Below are 20,333 nucleotides of genomic sequence, written 5' to 3'. Positions count from 1 at the left end.
TATTAAATTTTATCTGCTTAGCTTGCTTAATACAATATATTTCGTTCAAGTTGTGTTCTTTGTTGAGAACAGAATCCCAAGGTAGGGCCCGGCTTCTTACAATCTTTTCATGAACTACAAGAATACCAGTTACCCACTATTGCCTAAGAAGTCAGTCCTTTAAACAATCTGCAAATGGTCATTTCTGACTTAAAAAAATAGAAACAGTAGGATGCAGAGATCTTTAAAAATGAATAGATATAAAAGATGAGTAAAGAAAGCTATGGATGTTCAGAAAATCTAAGGGAGAAAATATGCCAATTAATTTAAATAAGGCTTGACACCCTCCTGATACATTGGAATATAACCCCCAGAATCGTGGAACTATTAATATGATGCATCGAAAGCATAAAATTTACGGAAGTTCACTTTGAAGATTTGCTCTGCTTAAAGTTTTGTCATGAGCCTCTTCTGAGGTATATGCCTGATTGGGTTTATGAGTTATAGCTGTTGGATTCAGAGGACTAAAGTGGTTTATGTTGTAATATAATACATTGTTCTTGTAGAGTGAAAGATCCAAACCAGCACCATGATTCCTTGGAGTCATTGACATATTAGGTAAAAATATGACTTTCTCAACCAAATGAGTACTTTTCAAACTGAGATGCCTTTCAGTTATTTGAATGACTAGCATAGCCTGGTCCTCGATAGCCACTAGCAGTAAAACTAAAAGATCGAGTATTTTTTCCTCCCACCAGCCGCTTCTTGGTGTTTTGATGCCTTAAACCAATTCCAGATTCTTGTACTCTGGTCCGTTCTAAAGATGGATCCTTTAGAAAGGCTTGGGCAACCCGGGCTGCTCTCAGCTCTCTACACAAAAATAAGACAATAGGATTAATAAACAATCCAGTGGACCATAATGAAATGAAATGAATGGAATCTTTCCCAAAATTAAGAATGCAGCTCAGTATGTTCAGTTTTCTTAATAGATGCTTCCTCATTCTGGAGTAAAATGATCTCTTACACTAAAACAGAGCTGCTGAATTCAAAATCAGTATGTTTTCTTGTCATGGAGAGTGCCTTGCAATGGAGAATGGCTTGTGAAATAAATGCCAATTCATCCTGTATAACAAGGGCATAGAGTCATGATGCCATGGAAGACTTTGAGGGAATCATAAGATCTCTTAACTCTGCTTCTAAAAATTAACTTTATAGTAAAAGCATTACTTTATTAACTATATTCAAAATTTAGCATTTAAATTCAATATATTTTTGTCCTGTTCTTGCCTGATTTGCTAGATAGCCGTACTCTAATCAAAGAACAAATATGGTCCTTTATCTGCAAATGTGAGTTGCGCCAGCACAAACACTACACTTAATTTAAATTAATATTATTCCCTATATGTAGTTTTTTTTCCTGTCACGTAAAATTAGAAAGATGGTTTGTCAATTTTTTTAAAGAGGCTGTTGCAGACACCTGACTTGCCACTCCTATATAACCAAATGGATTGCTACCATCTCCAGCTTGTTTCCTGCATGTATGGTGTGAAACAAAGCACTTAAAAGGAGATACATAACAAGAACTCATGAAAAAGTCAACAATAAACAACTGTCCTTTCAAAACAGTAGTACTTTAACCTTTCAAGAGAAATTTCCTCTGTGTAAGGTTTTGTTAAAGACTACAAAATCAGCATATTTATATTCTGTAATGGCTGGTGGGATTCAAATACGTGAACAACTGGTTCTCTGTGTGGATGCTGCTTCCAGAAGTCCATTCTGGGCCTGGGCAACAAAAAATTAGCTACCGGTTTTGCCAAAGTGGTGCAAACCAGCTGAATCCCACCACTGGCTGAGAGTGATAAAGGGATCAGGGTATGAAATTCAAATAGAGGTGTAAGTAGCAGCTAGAATAAGTTCTCCAAGAAAGGAGTTAGCTTCCAAGACACTTTGTACACAACTGTACCATTTACACATCTTTCTTTGCTATTAGAAAGCACAGGACTTCACCTTTCCAGCATAGCAGTTTTGAATTTCTCCACATTGAGCTGTTCCTGAAGCTGGGCAGCCTTGCCAAGAGAAGGTCGGAGGAGAGGGTGCTTGGTTAGTGCAGCAGCTGATGGCCTCACTACTGGGTCAGGATGAACCATAAGCTGATATTCCACAAAACAAAGGAGAAAGGTCTTTCACCACCAAATTTTCAATGCCAGCATTCTTCCTGGCTCCCCCAAAAGGACTCACCTTGAGCAGTTCTGTAAAGTCACATGACAGTTGCTGAGGGATACATGGAAGGTTGCCTCTGCGGATGTGGTGCCACGGGGTGTCATTGGCAGGCAACGGAGCAGCACCTGCCGCCAGAGCAATAGTTAAGGCAAGAGCAAAGATGTCTGCCTTGGGCAGATAGCAATATTGCTATGGAGGAAATAAGAGAAAACCCATACACCCATGTCAGGTCACATTCAGTTAAGAAAACAATATTTTTTAAAACTATAATGCATAGGTTTACATAAGTGGCATTCCCACAACATTCTATACATATTTCTAGAAATTACAGTATTGGCTCTGGAACAGAAGATGCATAAGAAATATTTTCTTTAAATATAAATCTGGTTACTAGGTTTTCATTGACATGAAATACAAAGGTCAAACACAAGTAGCAAAAATACTAGAATATGCCCATATTAGCTATAATTCTGAAATGGGCAACTCATTACTCTGTAGAAGTGCAGAGCTACATCAACCCTTATCAGAACTATAAATGATGAGGGATAGAAGAGTGTAACAGTGTTTTGTGTTCCTTTGGATTATAGTCATATTGGCCACATGACCAAGGAAGCATCTTCAGAAAACACTGGCTATAACTGCGAATCAGGAATGAGCACCACTCTAGAGCAGGGATCCTCAATCTTGGCAACTTTAAGACTTGTGGACTTCAACTCCCAAAGCTGGCTGAGGAATTATGGGAGTTGAAGTCCACAAGTCTTAAAGTTGCCAAGGTTGAGGATCCCTACTCTAGAGTCAGTCATGACCGGCTTGGGGAACCTTTATTTTTTTACCACAGCTGAACACCAATTGATTCCTGACCTAGTTTCAATGTATTCTCATTCCATGCTATTAATTTTAATTTTCTTATCTAAATGTACCCAGATAGGTTTCTAATAGCTGCATTAAGCCAATACATTTGGATCTCTTAAGAACATAATGCCTCAATTTTTGTCTGGGGACTTTTATTAAGTTAAGATTAATGTATGAATCTGAGTATAATAAAAGGAATAATATTGGAAGGGTCAGGAGAAGTTTCTTCTGCTTTGAAGATTCCAGTACAACCCTAAAGTCCTCTGAGTTTTACCTCTTGCAAGACTTCATTGGCCAAGAAGCGGCAATCTCCCTCCTCTACTTTTGGATTGGTTATGGATGTCACATGTCCAAGATCCCCTGCCAAAAGAATATTGTCAACAACAGAAATCATTACATGCATTACTGATTTTCAAAGGTTTTATTTTTGGACTTGTCCACTATAAGAACCATGAACATACAGTATGTCTGCCTTTTCTCAATCTGCTGTCTTCTAAATGTATTTGACTTCAGCTCTCCATACAATTTCACCCAGGTTTTTTCCTAAGAAAGCGAGTGCCTAGAATAGCACATCTGAAAGTGCAAGAAGAGCACTGCAGAGTCAGGACTGAGTTTGCATTCCAGCAAACTTCTTAAACAAATATTGGACAGCTCAGCCACCTGGATCCTTTTCTATATAACATTATCCTTCTCTAAACCTCTTCTTATCACAGGCTACTTATGACTGAATGTACAGTATATCTGAATTGCTGTTAACAACGTACTATAGAACACATGCCAAAAATAGAACAATTATCATTTTGGCTATATTTTTATACGGACAGTGATATTAGCTAACAAATTTCAAACATTTCCAGATCACCAGCCTTTACATCTCCCAGCTCTTCTGATTCCAATATTAAATACAGCCAGGATTCAGTCAGGCAGCTTTAATTGTTTACAGTTCTGTTTTCCTTCTCTTGTAATTTAGCTGGGCCTGCAATAGCCCAGGCAAAGAAGCTGATCACATTTAACTAGCAATAACCTAGCTCAAACCCATTCACATATAAATATGGTAGATTAGAAATGTATAATGCAGCCTGCTCTGATATAGCAATTGATAAACATGCTATTGGCAGAGTGTATGTCGGAAATCATTTGACAACAAGTGGTCCCAAAGAAACCAAGTTACACACCAATTTTATATACCACATTTGAAGTAGCAATATCATCATCTTCCCCGTCACTCTCCTCTTGACCAGCAGACCCAGGTAGACTGCGGCATATAAAAATATTGCCTGCAATGAAGAAAGAATTGTGCTAACTTGCAATATGCATTCAGATAACTTATATCAGCTACAGTCAATGTGGCTTACACATTATAAGCATCTGCACATCATAAAAGTGTCCATTAAGAAAAATACAGAAGTATGAACTCTTATTTGTAGTGAAAAATAATTTTGTCCCAAGTGGCAAGATAAGCAGAAAGGATGTGAGCAGAAAGATAGGATATATATTACCATACATACAATAGACCTGCAGATATTCTGTTAGTCTGCATACAGCAAGGTACTAAGTAATTTTTAAAAATAAACTACTGTTGGGTGGTTTATACAGCACATTAAAACCAACCAATTACATTACTGCATAATATTTTTAAACCCATGGCAGAAAGAGACAAGGTCTATTAAGGGTCGTGCAACTTGAATCATAGTCAATGATTTATGAGTGAACTTTAGTTGAGAATCTGTAGTGACCTTTCAGAGCTCTATTCCAGAATGCTTACAATTCCAAATAAATATAAGAGGAAGTCTCAAAACCTTAAGTGTTAATGACCACATGCTAACTGCAACATCAAGTCTGAATTTGGCCTAGTCACTCTAAGCAAAATCCATACCTTAGAGTTGTTGAAAAAACTGGAGAAGGAAGAATTCTATATATCATGATGAGGTTCTGAAGCAAAGGTGGACTAAATAATCACTCTAATGATCTAATTACTTTAATCAATAGAGCATTACTGACCAGACACACTTACTGGGTTTGATATCCATATGAACCAGGCCAGAAGTGTGAATGTATTTCAGTCCCATGGAGACTTGCAATAAAATTTCCTTCAGCTCAGATTCTTTGAAATAATCTGCTGTCTTTGAATTTTCCAAAATCACATCCTGAAGGCTCCCACCTATGGAAAACCAAGCATTCATTTCAATTCAATTCAATTCAGTTCAGTTCAGTTCAGTTCAATTTCTATAGCCACCCATCTCAGTCAATGACTCTGAACAGGTTACAATTCAAAAATATTTTACAATTAAACACTAAATAACATAATAAAGAGAATAAAATATTCATACATAGCAAAGTTATTCTGTGTTCTATCTGATAGCACATAGACCCCCTGAATCACTCATCTGGGGGCCCTTTCACACAGATATTATTACCAGTTTCCACATCCTCAGGGCTGTTTGTTGCAAATCCTGCAGTTATACTTGCTGTTGGGATAACAGCCAGAGATGACCCACACCCTTTCTACCTAATGAAAAAAGAAGTGCAGATGACATCTATTCCTCCTTGCCCCACATTTATCTTCTCGTCTAATACTGCCACATTCAGTTACAAGATGAACAAGAGAAAGAAACCAATATGCTTGCACAAAGTCTCGTGCAAGGGCATCATGGCACTCGGGAGGGAGGGAAATCATGGAGCTCCCATAAATGGGAAAACTGCCTAACCCAAAGTCTTGAATAATTTAACCAATTAAAATTACAAAACAGGAGATTTTATAAAATCCCAGTTTGCGATTTTGAGCATTGAGCCAGAAGAAAATTAGCTTCGATTTGGTTCCAAAATTCTATGTTAAAGTACCCATGAGATATGAAGATTTAACCAGCTTCTCTAAATTCGATTCTTCTTTATTTCTGGTGCTTGTCTAGGACAAGAACTGACTTGAATTTTGGAAACTTTTTTTATTTTTATTTTTTTTATTTTAATTCCATTTATATCCCGCCCTTCTCCGAAGACTCAGGGCGGCTTACAAGCTTAGCAGTAGCCTTCATTCTATGTATATGCCTGCTTATTAGGGCTTTCACACACACCCCAAGCGGCATTATTACAAAGTCAGCTTATTGCCCCCAACAATCTGGGTCCTCATTTTACCTACCTCAGAAGGATGGAAGGCTGAGTCAACCTTGAGCCTGGTGGGAGGCGAACCTGCACTAATTACAGGCAGCTGGTGTTACTTAAGGAGGCATTAGCCCACTGCTCCACCAAGAAACTGAAGTCCAACAAGTACAAAATGCACCAGGTTGGGAAAGGGTGAATAATGAAGAAAGCTGATGTGAAAACGTCATGAAAAGCAATCACATTTGCTATTCTTATCAGGTTTCCAGTAAAGATTTTGCTAGGATACTGAACAAACCGGTTTGAATGTACAACTAAGCTGTGATGTTAGAAAATGGTTTCAGGTAATTACCAAAGAAAAGCAATTTGTTCTAATTAGAACCAATATTCATAATTTATAGGCTTAGAATAGCAGTACACTAGCCAGGTTTCTTAAACGAAAGTCACCTCCATATATGTTGCAGGAAAATCCAACTGATGGCCAAGCCAACAAAGCCATAGTACCTTGATACAGCTTGAGCGAAGGAATGATGCTGAGCTGATTCTCAGCTAGAGCACTTTAAAAGAACTAGCAATTCAGAAGCACATCTATTTTCTCTCATACCTTCTCTCATTACAATTCTTGATACCTGAACTCATTAGTACTAGACTTTTAAAGTTCATAGATATTAAACATAATTGTTACAGCCTCTCTCAACCTGAAATCCTTTGCCCCATTACAAAGTAGTAAACTATAAGCCCCATAATTTACAACTAGCATGGAAGTCTGGTGCAAGACATATGTCATCTTATCCATAAGGCTGCACTGCATGAAAGAATTCATAACGTTTCCTGAGTTTGGCACTGTGAAGCAAAAATCTTCAGAGGGACCCTTCTCCTTACCATTGCAGTGCTCATTCTGTATGATCATGTGATCATCTTCTGCCCAAGCAGAGTAGTAACGGACAACATGGGGATGATGACCAAGTACTGCATGTGCATAGACTTCCCGCAAAGCCATCTGCCTGCAGGCAGACACAGAAAAAAGAGAGCCACAATTCCAACTAGGATACTGTTATGAGATTAGAATTTTGACAGGAAAGGGTTTCAGAAATTGTTCTGGAGATACCTTATATTGGTTCCCACAACAGCCTACACTAGTAGCTGGGTCCAGTCAATTCACTAAGCAAATCACTTTGCTTACTGCAACACAGGAATCCAATTTACAGAAATATCTGTGGAGATTTTCAGTCACCCAAGTCATGGTTGCCCCAAAGGTGCTTTTCCAAAAGGCAACTGGATGTTCTAGTTTTTTCTTTGAAACTGTTTCACTTCTGTTAGATACTGGGTTCATTGCGTAATCGATGACGAGGCAAGTGACTTCAGCAAAGAACATTGTTTATTGCTTTCAGGAACTGAATAGAGAAACAGGGCTGCGAACGCAGCAATTTATACCCTGGCCTCTAGGCGGCGGCCAATAGGTTTAAAGCAACCTATTGCCGCCCTAGAGGCAGCCAATGGCGGCGCTGGAGACGGGTTGTCTGAGGAGTTGTGAGCCGTTAGCCAGTTTCCCGGCTTGAGCAACCTTCCAGCAATTAACCCACGATTGAAAGAAAGCTTGGACAGATGAAATATAAATGGGTAATTTTTACAGCATTGAACATAGATTTAATAGAAGTGCCCAACCTGTCAACTCACAAGCTGGAATAGGTTTTACACAGCACATTGTTAGGGTGAGGGTTAATCTCCAACAGTGAGATTTCAGGTATTTTAAGGAATAAATGAAGGTCTCAGAGCTTTCACTTTTGATTTTAATCTACCACCCCACATTTAAAAATATGTAAAATTGGGAGCAAAGTATTTAATTTAATTTAATTTAATAATTTAATTTCTATACCGCCCTTCTCCCGAAGGACTCAGGGCGGTGAACAGGGCAATACACAATAAAAATCGAATACAAAAATTAAAAAGTCATTAAACATCATGCCCATAAAATCAATACATATTAAAGTTAAAACTAGTTTTAAAAACCCAACCCCATCCCGTCAGACCAGGCCAGCTTGTTCGAAAAAGAATGTTTTGAGATTGCGCCAGAAGGAGCGAAGGTCGGGGGCCATCCGGAGCTCAACCGGTAAGCGGTTCCAAAGGTCTGGTGTGCCCACAGAGAACGCTCTCCCCCTGGGGGTCACCAATCGGCATTCTTTGATCGGCGGCACCCTGAGGAGGCCCTCTCTGTGGGAGCGCACTGGACGGAGGGAAGTTGACGCCGGCCGCAGGTGTTGCCGTAGGTAATCCGGACCCATGCCATGAAGGGCTTTGTAAGTCATAACTAACACCTTGAACCTCACCCGGAGAGCAACCGGTAGCCAATGCAGCTCGCGGAGCAAAGGTGTAACATGGGAGTATCGGGAAACTCCCAAGACAACTCGCGCGGCTGCATTCTGCACCAGTTGGAATCTCCGGGTGGACCTCAAGGGCAGCCCCATGTAGAGAGAATTACAGTAGTCTAGACGAGAGGTCACGAGCGCATGAGTGACTGTGCGCAAGGCATCCCGGTCTAGATAGGGCCGCAACTGGCGCACCAGGCGAACCTGGGCAAAGGCCCCCCTAGTCACAGCTCCAATATGCTCTTCCAAAGACAGCTGTGAGTCTAGAAGGACCCCCAAGTTGCGGGCCCTATCTACGGGGGGTAATAGCTCACCCCCCATGGCCAATGATGGAATGATCGGAATTTCCTGGGATGCCGGCACGAACAGCCACTCAGTCTTGTCAGGGTTGAGTCGAAGCCTGTTCCTCCCCATCCAGACCCGGACCGCCTCCAGGCAACGGGACATCACGTCGAGGGCATCACTGGGGTGGTTTGGGGTCGAAATAAAAAGCTGGGTATCTTTAGCATATTGGTGATACCCAACTCCAAAACCACGAATGATCTCACCCAGCGGCTTCATATAGATGTTGAACAGGAGAGGCGAGAGAACCGATCCCTGAGGAACTCCACAAATGAGAGGTCTCAGGGTCGATCTCTGCCCCCCTGCCAACCCCAGGCCGGAATCAGAGGATCGGAGCGCATCACCGCTTGGAGATAGCGGGGACGCGCTCCCAGATGTTGATACGGCCCTCTGTTCATACACCTGCGGCCATTCCCTACCGCCGTGGGAATAGGCAATCCCACATCCCGCCCCGGGGCCCCGTAGGCACCCAACCCAAGCCCCATCACGGCGCGATCAATCTCAGGCCTGGTCTGAGTAGCGGTTGGTGGAACCCCCCCAGTTTCCAACCCAACCTGTAAACCCACCCCCCTCCCTAACCCCACAAAAACCTTAGCTAAAAAGCGCACTAGAGGACTCTTATTAAATTTATGATAGAGGCTCCTGTCCCTGCCAAACCATCTCTCTGGGTCCCAATAATTGGGCCCGTCATCAAGAGGAGCAATGGGAACAAAGGCGGGTCGCGTCCAGGAGGGGGGGCACCCCTGAGCGCAAACAAGTCTGTATTTACTCTTTAAAAGACGTGTGGCCATATACTTTTTGTATCGATGGACCAAGGAAAAGCTATTTTGAAGCACAAGATGAAAACTATGTTTACAGACATTTGATGGCTTTTAAAAAAGTGTCCTAAATTGTTTAATGTCACCTTTTTTTCAAGGCCCAGTTGTAGTAAACAGCAACATACAGCTGGCCTTGGAAAAAGCTAAACAGTCCAGTTTAATACTTGAATGGGATCCAGGGGTGGGATTCAAATATGTGAACAACCGGTTCTCTTTGTGGATGCCGCTTCCCAAAGTCCATTCTGGGCCTGGGCAACAAAAAATTAGCTACCGGTTCTGCCGAAGTGGTGCGAACTGGCTGAATCCCACCACTGATGGGACCCCTCCAGGAGTTCCCAGGATTATAGAAAAAACTAAGGTTTGTTTTAAAATATCACAGAAGGCTAGGGCAAAGCCATATCAATAGGTTATCAAAAAAACAACATGGATGGATTCAAGAATAAAGCTCAATGCCAGAGAGGCATTTTCAAAACCTAGCTAAATGATACTGATCTGTATACTGTCAAGAAAACATAACAGAAGAAGTACATCTTTCTCTACATAACAGAAGATGTACTGTTTAGTTTCAGAAATTCAGAAGTAAATGTTGTCTGGAAGACATGGTTTTAATCTATCGTTGGAGGAGGAAGGATGGCATGTCCAGAGATATTTATAATTTTACACTGTACACTTACTCATCTGAGGACCCAGCGAGGGGTTTCTTTGAGCGTTTGATGGCATAGACACAACCATCCAGTCTTTTGATGCACTTATAAACAGAACCAAATTCCCCCACACCAATCTTCTCCAGCTCGAGGAATTCCTTCTTGTAGCGGGAAACCATGTTGCTCTCACGCAAGAGGAATCTCTGAGGATAGATGAGAAGGATAGATAAGGCTGCCCTGCTCACCAAAGATCAAGGAGAGCTTGTTGATCTCCTGTAATACAAAATCTTACTTCAGGCTCCTCTATAGTCACTGCCATTATTTACCCAAACCTTTCAAAACTTTATAGTTTCTAGATATAGAGGACTATGTTCCATCCTCAACCTTCTTTTAAGTGTAGTTTTTTGGACAGTTACAGTTACCTGAGTTTATGCAATATATAAAGTAACAATCCATAATTTTCAAACCATAGTAACTGGGTTCCAGAGCTTCTAGCCTGGAAACAGTAGCAACACCATGGAGCATACAGCAGTGGAAAGCGTTTTATGGCAGTCCAGTTGTTTGTGAATTACAATATCAAGCATCCCTAGGAAACATGGCTAAGGAGAAAGATGCTGGGAGTTGTACTTCACTATCTAGCCACAATCAAATTCTAGCCACAATCAAATTCCTGTAACTGTCTTCTATTTCCCATCATTATACTCTGACTAGGATTACTTCAGCATCAAAGCAATCTCTTTTCTACTCCTTTTCTCCACTCTTGATTTCTTTAACTAGCTTGCTTGAACAAGAAATCCAGGGATCTTCAACCCCTGCATATTTCTGATTATTTAATTTTTATTTGGTGCTTTGTTGAAAATACTGTTCTTAAATGAATAAGGTTCATTTAAGGGTTCACCTTAACCTTTTCGTTTTATTTCTCAACGCCAAAGGGGAAAAAAAAAGATGCTAAAGAAGACCAAGTGGTATATTTTAAAATCAGCCTGGTTTTCCACCAAAAGAGGGCAATGTTGCTTTATCCCTTCTACATTTCAAGTAGTAAACAAAAATCCACCTTGTAATCCTAATAATTTTGCTGTGACTCAAGGGGAAGAGAGGATAATAGGATATTTGAGAAGGAGAACACAACAGCAGAAGGTATTTACTGCTCAGTAAAACTGTTTTTCTCTTCCTCACACCATAATACTCTTTAAGGAGCTTTGTCTTCATTAGGTTTTCAATTAGAGACTTTTAATTGCCTAATTTATCCTGCAGTAATTAATAGTCATTTGTAACAATGGTAAGAAAAGAATTCAGGGGTCAATAAACTAGTTTTCTTCCCAACTTCCAAAATCTCTTCTCCTTTAACAGGCCATAGTTTTCCATATTTACAGATTGGAGACAATGTTGATTTCATTTTAGAAGCTGCTAAAATGAGAACATTTTGCTTGGAAGACTAATTAAAATATGAAACACGTGTTTAATTGATTTAATAAAAATGAGGCATAATCAAATAAGGAACGGTTTTCGCAAATGGGATTTTCTTAGCCTTCAGAATATTATTTTCAGTTGTATTAAAATTGTACATATATTTTGGTTTCAAATTGTGTTCCTCTTAAATGGAAGCAACCCTAAACATTTACAGAAAATAACTATACCATTAGCACTAAAGTGTGATATGGATATTAGAACAGTGTCCTTATCACACCTGAAGACAGGTGATGAATTCACAGTACCTGGAACATTTCTGCCCTGCAATTTAGCAGAAGTGCAGATAGCTCCTATACAATGACCATCTGCCACTTGAAATAATTGCCTCATTTCAATAGTTGGGCAATCTCTCAGACTGAAGTCTACAGGTGTTGCATATCATAGTGTATGGATATGCAATGCTTTGGATCTGATTCTAAGTGATATGGTACCTCCTTAAAGCAGTTACGGTATATCTTTTCTCAGGACCATAGGGAGCCATAGGATTATCTACAGCCATTACAAAGACAGACACATTGCACTACTGCCCACTTCGTTTCTTTCTTCCTACACACACTAAAGCACATATTAACATGAATTAAAGTGTAGATTTTCTTTGAAAATGTGTTCCAAATCATGATTTCTCTATTGTTCAAGGGTAGTGCAGATATTTTTCTTGCAAGCAAATTAAATAAAATTGGGTGGTATTACTTATTACTCACCTTGGCAGGCATTCCCAGCTCCATTGGTCCATCTGTTTGGTTGGGATCCTCTCTAAAATGGTAAGTTTAATCACATGTGTTAGTTTCCTATTCCAATGATATTAGGTGTAAACCTTCTAAATATTTAAATATTAGTAGTTTCTATGGATATCATATCTGTGAATTGCTGTGAATCCAGATCATTGGTATATGGTAGCAAAGAGTTTTCAATAATTTTGCTACCATATAATTATCATTAGATTTATTTTTCAGCCAAGCTCTGGTAGCACTATTATTTTGGAGATATGCGAACCTAAATGAAATAATAAAATAAAATAATATGGGGAATGACAGTATGCTATTCTTAGCTGCCTTGGAAGGAAACCTGTCTCCAGCTATGGCATGTTAGCAAGATCAGGTCAGACATCTTTTTTGTCCAGTGTCTGTAGATGTGTGGTAACTCCTGCAGTGAACAGGGGAACACACCGTAACAAACAATAATGAGAGACAATTGTTGTGATATTCAATGAGGACTCAATTTTTTCTTTCTATACTAGGCCAACAAAGCACAAGTGGATCTACAATCAGGCTTAAATCAATTTTATACCCAATTTTTAGACAACCTGGGAATTACAATTCTGCAAAAAGATCTATTTAATATCTATATGAACCTGCTGGGTAAAGTCAATCCCGGCATGGGGTTTGGTATCATCAGAGTATGAATGATACTCAGTTATACATTTCTACTCCATGCCAAGCAATTGATGCTATTCAAGAGCTGTAAGGATCGGGATAAGAAGAAAGTGGCTGTGATTGAACCTTAGCAAGAAGGAATTGTTGTGAGTGTTTACCCCTTACCACCACCACCCCTATCTCACTCCCCCCAAGAGGTAGCAATTTTGGGGTTTTTCAAGAATCATAACTCTTTCTGAAAGAGCAAGTGCCAGCCATGGCCGGGGACACATAAATTCTTCTTATGCACTAATTACATCCAAACTGGGTGGACCTGTTGATGATCATGCATGACTTATCAATTCCCAGTTGGATTGATGCAATATATGGGGCTAGCCTTGAAGATCATCCAGAAGCAACTACTCCAGAATGCAGCAGTGTATGCAGTTTTGGACACTCCAAATTAGACTGCTGTTGCATGAGCTGTACTGGTTCCCAATTGTTTTCCAGGTGCAATTCAAGATGCTGATTATTTAAAGCCCTATATAACAGTGCCAGATCTCCTCCCTTAAATATTGTCATCTCATGGGAGGGGTGTGGAGGGGACGGGTGTGGAGGGGTATCTTCTCTGTATACCTAGTCTTTGGAATAGTCTCCCACTCAAAGAGCCCCTACTCTTTTAGTCTTCCAGAAGGCTGTGAAGATCTGGTTATTCCTACAAGCATTGGGTTATGATAGGGCTTAGTCAGGAAGTTAATAGTTTGGTTGCTTAGTGCAGGGCTGAACCTTTTCACCCATTGTACCACTTTTAGGATATGGCAACATCTGAGTACCACCAGTCGCCTAGCAAGGTGTCAAAAACTTGATGACACCCCCCCGAAAAAAGGAAAAAAGTGATGAAGTACAGGTCCTCGACTTACAACAGTTCGCTTAGTGACTGTTCGAAGTTACAATGGCACTGAAAAAAGTGCCCCCCAAGCCACAGCCGAGCAAGACACCTGCCTGCCTACCCAGCAGTGCTCTTCCTCCTGTCCGAGGTTTTCACTGTTGTGAGCATTTCTGTTGAGGATTGGCAGCAGGGGTGGGGTGGGGGTGTTTGGTTTTTATTCCCCCCCCCTCTGCTGGGTGGTTGTAGCAGGTTTTAGTCACTTCACATGACCCTGGGACACTGTGACCGTCATAAATATGAATCAGTTGCCAAGCATCTGAATGTAAATCACAAGACCCTGGAGATGCTACAACATTCCAGCTGATCAGTGTTTCTTCTGGGCTCAGCAGACATGCCGGGATTAGCACCGAGCTCCAGCTGAAGCCTGGTGCTGATCCTGGTGCTTCCGCTGGGCCCTGACAGCCCTGCAGCTCCAGCCGTCTCTCGCTCAGGCTTGTGCGGTGCTGCCACTGGTTCAGCTCATTCCCCTCCCCTGCTACCACTTTTCTAGGATGGTTGTGTACCACCTGCCAGGTGCCAATGTACCACAGGTGGTACCTGTACCACTGGTTGAAAAGCCCTGGCTTAGTGGGAAGGATTGTCCTGTTATTCTATTTTTATTGTTTATTGTGAACCACTGAAGATCACTACCACATAAATTCATAAAATGAAATATGTGCAATAGAAAATCCCCTTTCTTTGGGGAAAATCATGATTGTTTATACAATGTGATTAACTTGGATAGATTGCTATGGTAGTGGCCTAGAAATCAGGAGATGATGAGTTCTAGTCCCACATTAGGCATAAAAGCTGGCTGGTTACCTTGAGCCAGTCCCTCCCTCTCAGCTCACTCACCTCAAAGAGTTGTTCTTGTGAGGAAAATAGAAGAAGGAAGGAGTATTGTGTGTGTTTGCCACCTTGAGTTATTTGTATTAGCAATAGCACCTAGACTCATGTACTGCTCCACAGTGATTTACAGCACTCTCTAGGTGGTTTACCGAGTCAGCATATTTGCCCCCAACAATCTGGGTCCTCATTTTACTAATCTCAGAAGGATGGAAGGCTGAGTCAACCTTGAGCCAGTCAGGATTGAACTCCTGGCAGTGGCCAAAGTTTGCCTGCAATACTGCATTCTAACCACTGCACTACCACTAGCACCAATAATAAAGGCAGGATATAATTAAATATAACAAAATAATACCATTGTTTGCTTTCCTCTTACCATATTCCTGTGGCTAACTGCAAATTAGTATGGATGTGTGTGTAATTTAGTTTTATTTAATAGTAAAATATAAATATGGTTCCCCCACTCCCCAATCCCATCCTAATTCCCAGGTGGTTTGGCAATTTAGCTTTGAAGTTTAGGCCAAAGGTTTCCAAGAAATATATATAGACATTCTTAACGGGAAGCTTTTGCTGAGTCACACAATTCTTTTTGACATATAGCAAAAGCAACTATTTCAATTAAGGTGATGGTATTGAGAACTTTCTGTCTTCAGAGAATTTTGCCTCGGTGATTTATCCTTTGACACCTTGTAGAATCAAATTAAACGGGGGACTTATAGACCAATCATCCTACTGCATAAATGAAAGATAAATTCAAAGTGAAAATATTAGATGGTTGTCTAGCTTTCTCTAAAAGACATACACTTTATGTTACACCGGTTAGCCCTTCTGGGCCTCTTCATAAACTACAGCAATATTTTTGGGAATATCCTGTCTCTTGCAAAGTATGTTTTGGGGGCAAGAACAGAAACAGTAAGCAAATTGTTCTGAAAAACATGTCCATCATTTCTATTCATCTTGTTGATGAGTCCAACAGGCTGCTGAGAATATTCAATATTTCTTGAAACAGAGATTTTGAAAGCCAGTGGATCACTAATACTTCTTTAATACTAAAATAATATTCTTGAAGCACCTGGATGTTACACAGTGGGAATCGGGACCTGCTCTCTATCCTATTCATAAAGAAAATAGAATAGTTTTCTGTGTTATAGGAAGGCAGATTCCAGATGAACATTAGGAAAAATTACCAAACAGTAAGAATAGTTCAACAGAGGGGAGCTGCGATGTTTCGATTGTGTTGAATATCTCTAACCAGAAACTAGACAACTATGTGTCATGGATGCTTCAATTTAGATTTCTCTTTGGATCAGTGAGTTACATTAAACAATCTAAATTCTAACCTTATGATTCTACAGAGATGACTACCTGATCATCTTATTTTGCATCCTTTGAGAAATATCTTAGGAAGAAAACACTCACGACTCCCCTCTGGCTTTCCTCTTGCCGCTGGGATGGAAGACCATCTGTCGATACGATTCAGGTGTAAACGGATTAATATTAACCAAAGAAGCTGGAGGAGCCTCCTCTGGGTCAGGACAGGAAGTGAATCTCAAGTTCCTCATCCCTTTGGAGGGAAATTTTCCCACAGGTGAAGGGAAAGCTGTCTTACTTAAGAGACTCTAGAGCAAAATACAAATAAAATTGCCCATGGGAAAACCTCTGTAGCATGAGGATTTTACAACTGGTCAAGATCTAATATTCCCAATATCAAAATACATTATGCAGGCTTTTACTGTATTTCAGAACTGTTGCAACATGCTCCACACACCTTTTTACTAAACCAAATTTGATCTAATGCACTCAGGTGGTCTTTTGAGACTCACGTTGGGGGAAAACCCAACATCTATCCACTCTGATCCCACCTTGCAGAAAGCAAAGATTTCCCTCTTCACTTTGCAGAGAAAGAATGAAGAATGTATTTTTTTTAAAAAACAAAAACCTGTAGTAGCGTGGCATCTTCCAAGGAGTCCAGTAATGCCTTCCTACATTCACCCCTACGTGGCTCATTCCAGCAAGGACTTTGTCACTTGATTCTGTTTAATCAAGGACATTGGCTGGAATCAAGGATATTTCCAAACAGAAGGGCTGCACAAACAAAGACCAACACTATCCTTTCATGTCCTTACAAGCTTTGGGGCTTCCAGTGGCCATTGCAATGACATTTCCCTACAGTTCTATGATTATTTCCCTTGTCATGTTGGGCAAGTGCAGCTATTGAAACAAGCAAGAGATAAGATATTGGTTTAGCTGCAATTTTTAGCACTCTTCTATCAAAGGAGATAATTATAGAATAGTTTTAGGGAACTGCTCATAAAGGGATACCTAGACTATTAGTCCACCAGTAAGTATTGGCTATATTGAGATCTCAAGCTGGAATCTTTCCCAGCAATGCATGACTGAAACTCATCCAATCTCTGAATTAAGCTTTGAGCCATTCTGAAAGGCTCTTCATCATCTGCAGCCTGAAAACCAGAGGTCAGCTATGAACCTCAGTTTCCTGTTAAGCTGTTCTTTGTCGGTTGTACAGTTTTAGAAATCAAGGAAAGAAGAATGTCTGATTGCTTATCTTTGTTATTTCACCAGTAAGTTATTTCTGACAGCAAAGCCTCAATCAATGCTCTAGATGTTCATGCAGTCTTTAGACATCCATCCAAATTAGCAGAAAGATAGAATGTGGAATGTTCAAATAGTTCCATTTCACATTTTAAGAAAGCAAAACAGAATGAAATAATGCACCAGGATCATACTCTATATCCTGATGGGAGTCTACATCTAAGCCTGTATGACAAAAAGTCAGGTGCTTTGAAGTATAGCTCTATCTGCAGTGCTGTATTGAGTCATCTTGTTAAAGAATCAAGAATAAAGGTGAACATATTCTCTTGATCCCTAGCTATTCATCCAGAAAAATGTAGGCATTGCTTTCATGAAGATAGGTAGAATGGAGCTCCCAAAACACATTGGTACCTAGCCTAGCATCACCTCTGAAGCATATACTGTACACATTTTTATTTCCCCCTTTCACTGTGGAACAGTGGAACTTTCTCTTCCCTGTTATTCATTTTATCCTCACAGTAATCCTGTGCAAATAATCTAAACAAGTGACAGTGACCAGCCCCATGATTGTGAGAGCAGAAATCCAACCCGTCCAGTTGTTGGAGGCTTACAATCCAAACGTACTGCCACATTTTACAATTCCCGAAGAGTAAGCAAGGGGTAAATTATGTTTGTTTAGCATAACTTGAATGCTGCTCACTACTATGCATACACTAAATATACATGTTATGCAGTAGAGTCTAATAAAACATTGTTCATGCTCTGACAGATATAATACATCATTTAATTAAAATCTCGAAATGTGCCTTTCAGTACTCTTCAAGTAGCAAGCTTAGATTCATCCTTTTGAAGCTTATTATTATGTCTGGGCACACTATTTGGGATTCACCCAAAGAATTCAAAGCTGAACAGTAATGGAGGAATATGTAACCTCTGCCTCTCCTCTAAGGAACTCGTGAAGTCTGAGCTGACATGACCAATTTCACTTAAAATAGCCTATTTGTTTTATGGACCATAAATCCAGAAACATTTAGCAATATTAAGTTTCAAGCATGATGAAAGACTGAAGATAAAGAATATGCTCTTACAGTAGTTGGCTTGGATACTCTCAGAAGAACAGTTTGTGAATTATTATTGTCATCATCACCATACCTTTGGAGTATTCGGGGTATCACAGAGTTGCAGCTTCTGCCAAGTAACATAATGCAAAGGAGTTCCAGGATAATCTTCCAAAGAGACAGTTTTCTTTCGCGAAGATTCCCTACATCCCCTGATAGGATTCACCCAAGAACCTGGGCGTGCCGGAGAGCAATCATTCAATTGTCTCTGAGGGGTCACTGGGAAAGGAGAATTCGTTCTCCAGTTCTGAAACTCACAGTTTTTCTGTGGAGTGACATGCTTCATATCTTCCACTCTTAAGCTAATATCCTCTTCCAACTCACTGTCTTCTCCACATCTGGAAAAATCCAGCTTCTGTATGAGTTTGTTACTGCTGCTCCAATCATCCATTGCAGCTGAAAAAGGCAGGAAGACATATTATGCTAAGACATAATTTAATTAGTGTGCTGACCATGGCTTAGAGAGGCTTATCATGGCTCACATATAGTGGTAATAGATAAGTGCAACAGATACACCCAGTCAAAATCATAGTCTGGATTCAAACATCAAATTATGATTCAATTAAACCCCAAGCAATTGTATTTAAACAAAATGGCTCACAGATTTCAAAGTTAGATTCACAAACCACCTTAAGATTTAACATGTATGAATTCACCCAGAAAGTATTTCACAAAAAGATACGATCTCTGTATAGTAACCATCACAATCCTGAAATCAGATATGCCAAGCTTGCATCCTAGATGATGAGTTTGTTTCTTCAAATCAAGCCCAATTCTTTAAAAAGCTTCTAGTCTCTTCTTCAAGGACTTGGTTAGCCTTTATAATAAACTGTCTTGATTTGTTCCTAATCAGATAACTACTGCTAGCTGTTCAGAGGCAAGCTTTATATACAGAGCACCATTTTGAAAAGGCCCATATTTTGTATTCAGATTCAAATGAACACTATCTGGTATGGTAAATAGCCCTTTAAAAAAGGACAGGCCACTATTTTTCAGTGAAATCATGGCATAATATTCTATTACACTAACATGCTGTGTAGGCTAAAAAGAAAATAACCCCATTTGATAAGTACACTTCAGCACATTTTCAGGTAAGCATGAATGGGATAAGGTATATATGATAAGGTTTGCCTCATTTAAGGCAAACACTTGTCATACAAGGTTTAAGTCATCCAGCTGATATATAAGTAAATTAAAGGTTGGACATAATGTCTTTTTATGTAGTCTCCCAGTAAAGAGAACAAAAGGTTTCTGTAGATACAAAAACATCGAACGAGGTAGCAAATATTGCCTTACTCCCAACCCTTTTATGACAGAAAAACTTATTCACTACCCCAACAGCAGTTGCAGCAACTCAACTGGTACTGAAGTTAAAAGCACAGTAGTATCTATTCAAAGTTATCCTTGAACTTCCTGTTAAAACCACTCATTGGGCCTTATGGATTATGCTGGAGGAGTTTACAAACATCACTTCCTGCATATCCTGTGTTCTCTAAAGTAATTCTGTAAAAACTTGCATTGCTCTGTGAGTCATTCAGAATTAAACAATATTGCAAGATGAGTTGATGGACCTTAAGCAAAGACAAGATAAGGATACCTTTAAACAAAATCACAAATCACTGAACTGTAGCCCTTGGGAAGGGAATCTTACAGTTTGGAACTAGTTTGCAGCTGCCTGCTTCCAAAATATCTTTTACTATTCACCCCACTGTACAGCTCAATAATTTTCTGGTCTCTGATCCAATTCTA

The 20,333-nt window shown here is 40.0% G+C and overlaps 1 protein-coding gene across 1 annotated transcript; it reads right to left on the bottom strand.

The window, feature by feature from the left end:
• Positions 1-650: 650 nt before the first annotated feature.
• On the bottom strand, positions 651-18,978 carry WEE2 (WEE2 oocyte meiosis inhibiting kinase; the record flags this gene model as incomplete). Its single annotated transcript, XM_081330764.1, has 11 exons — positions 18,619-18,978; positions 16,333-16,532; positions 12,489-12,540; positions 10,348-10,520; positions 7,030-7,151; positions 5,066-5,212; positions 4,227-4,328; positions 3,326-3,411; positions 2,218-2,388; positions 1,987-2,129; positions 651-849 (listed from the first exon to the last, which is right to left on the bottom strand). The coding sequence occupies exons 1-11, from the start codon at positions 18,973-18,975 to the stop codon at positions 651-653; spliced, it is 1,752 nt and encodes a 583-aa protein (XP_081186890.1). The 5' UTR covers positions 18,976-18,978.
• Positions 18,979-20,333: the final 1,355 nt, after the last annotated feature.

Source organism: Vipera berus, assembly GCF_964194415.1.
Source record: "Vipera berus genome assembly, chromosome: 6".
In the NCBI taxonomy this organism is placed as follows: domain Eukaryota; kingdom Metazoa; phylum Chordata; class Lepidosauria; order Squamata; family Viperidae; genus Vipera; species Vipera berus.
The sequence above is the reverse complement of the archived record's forward strand: the minus strand, read 5'-3'. Positions and strand labels throughout refer to the sequence as shown.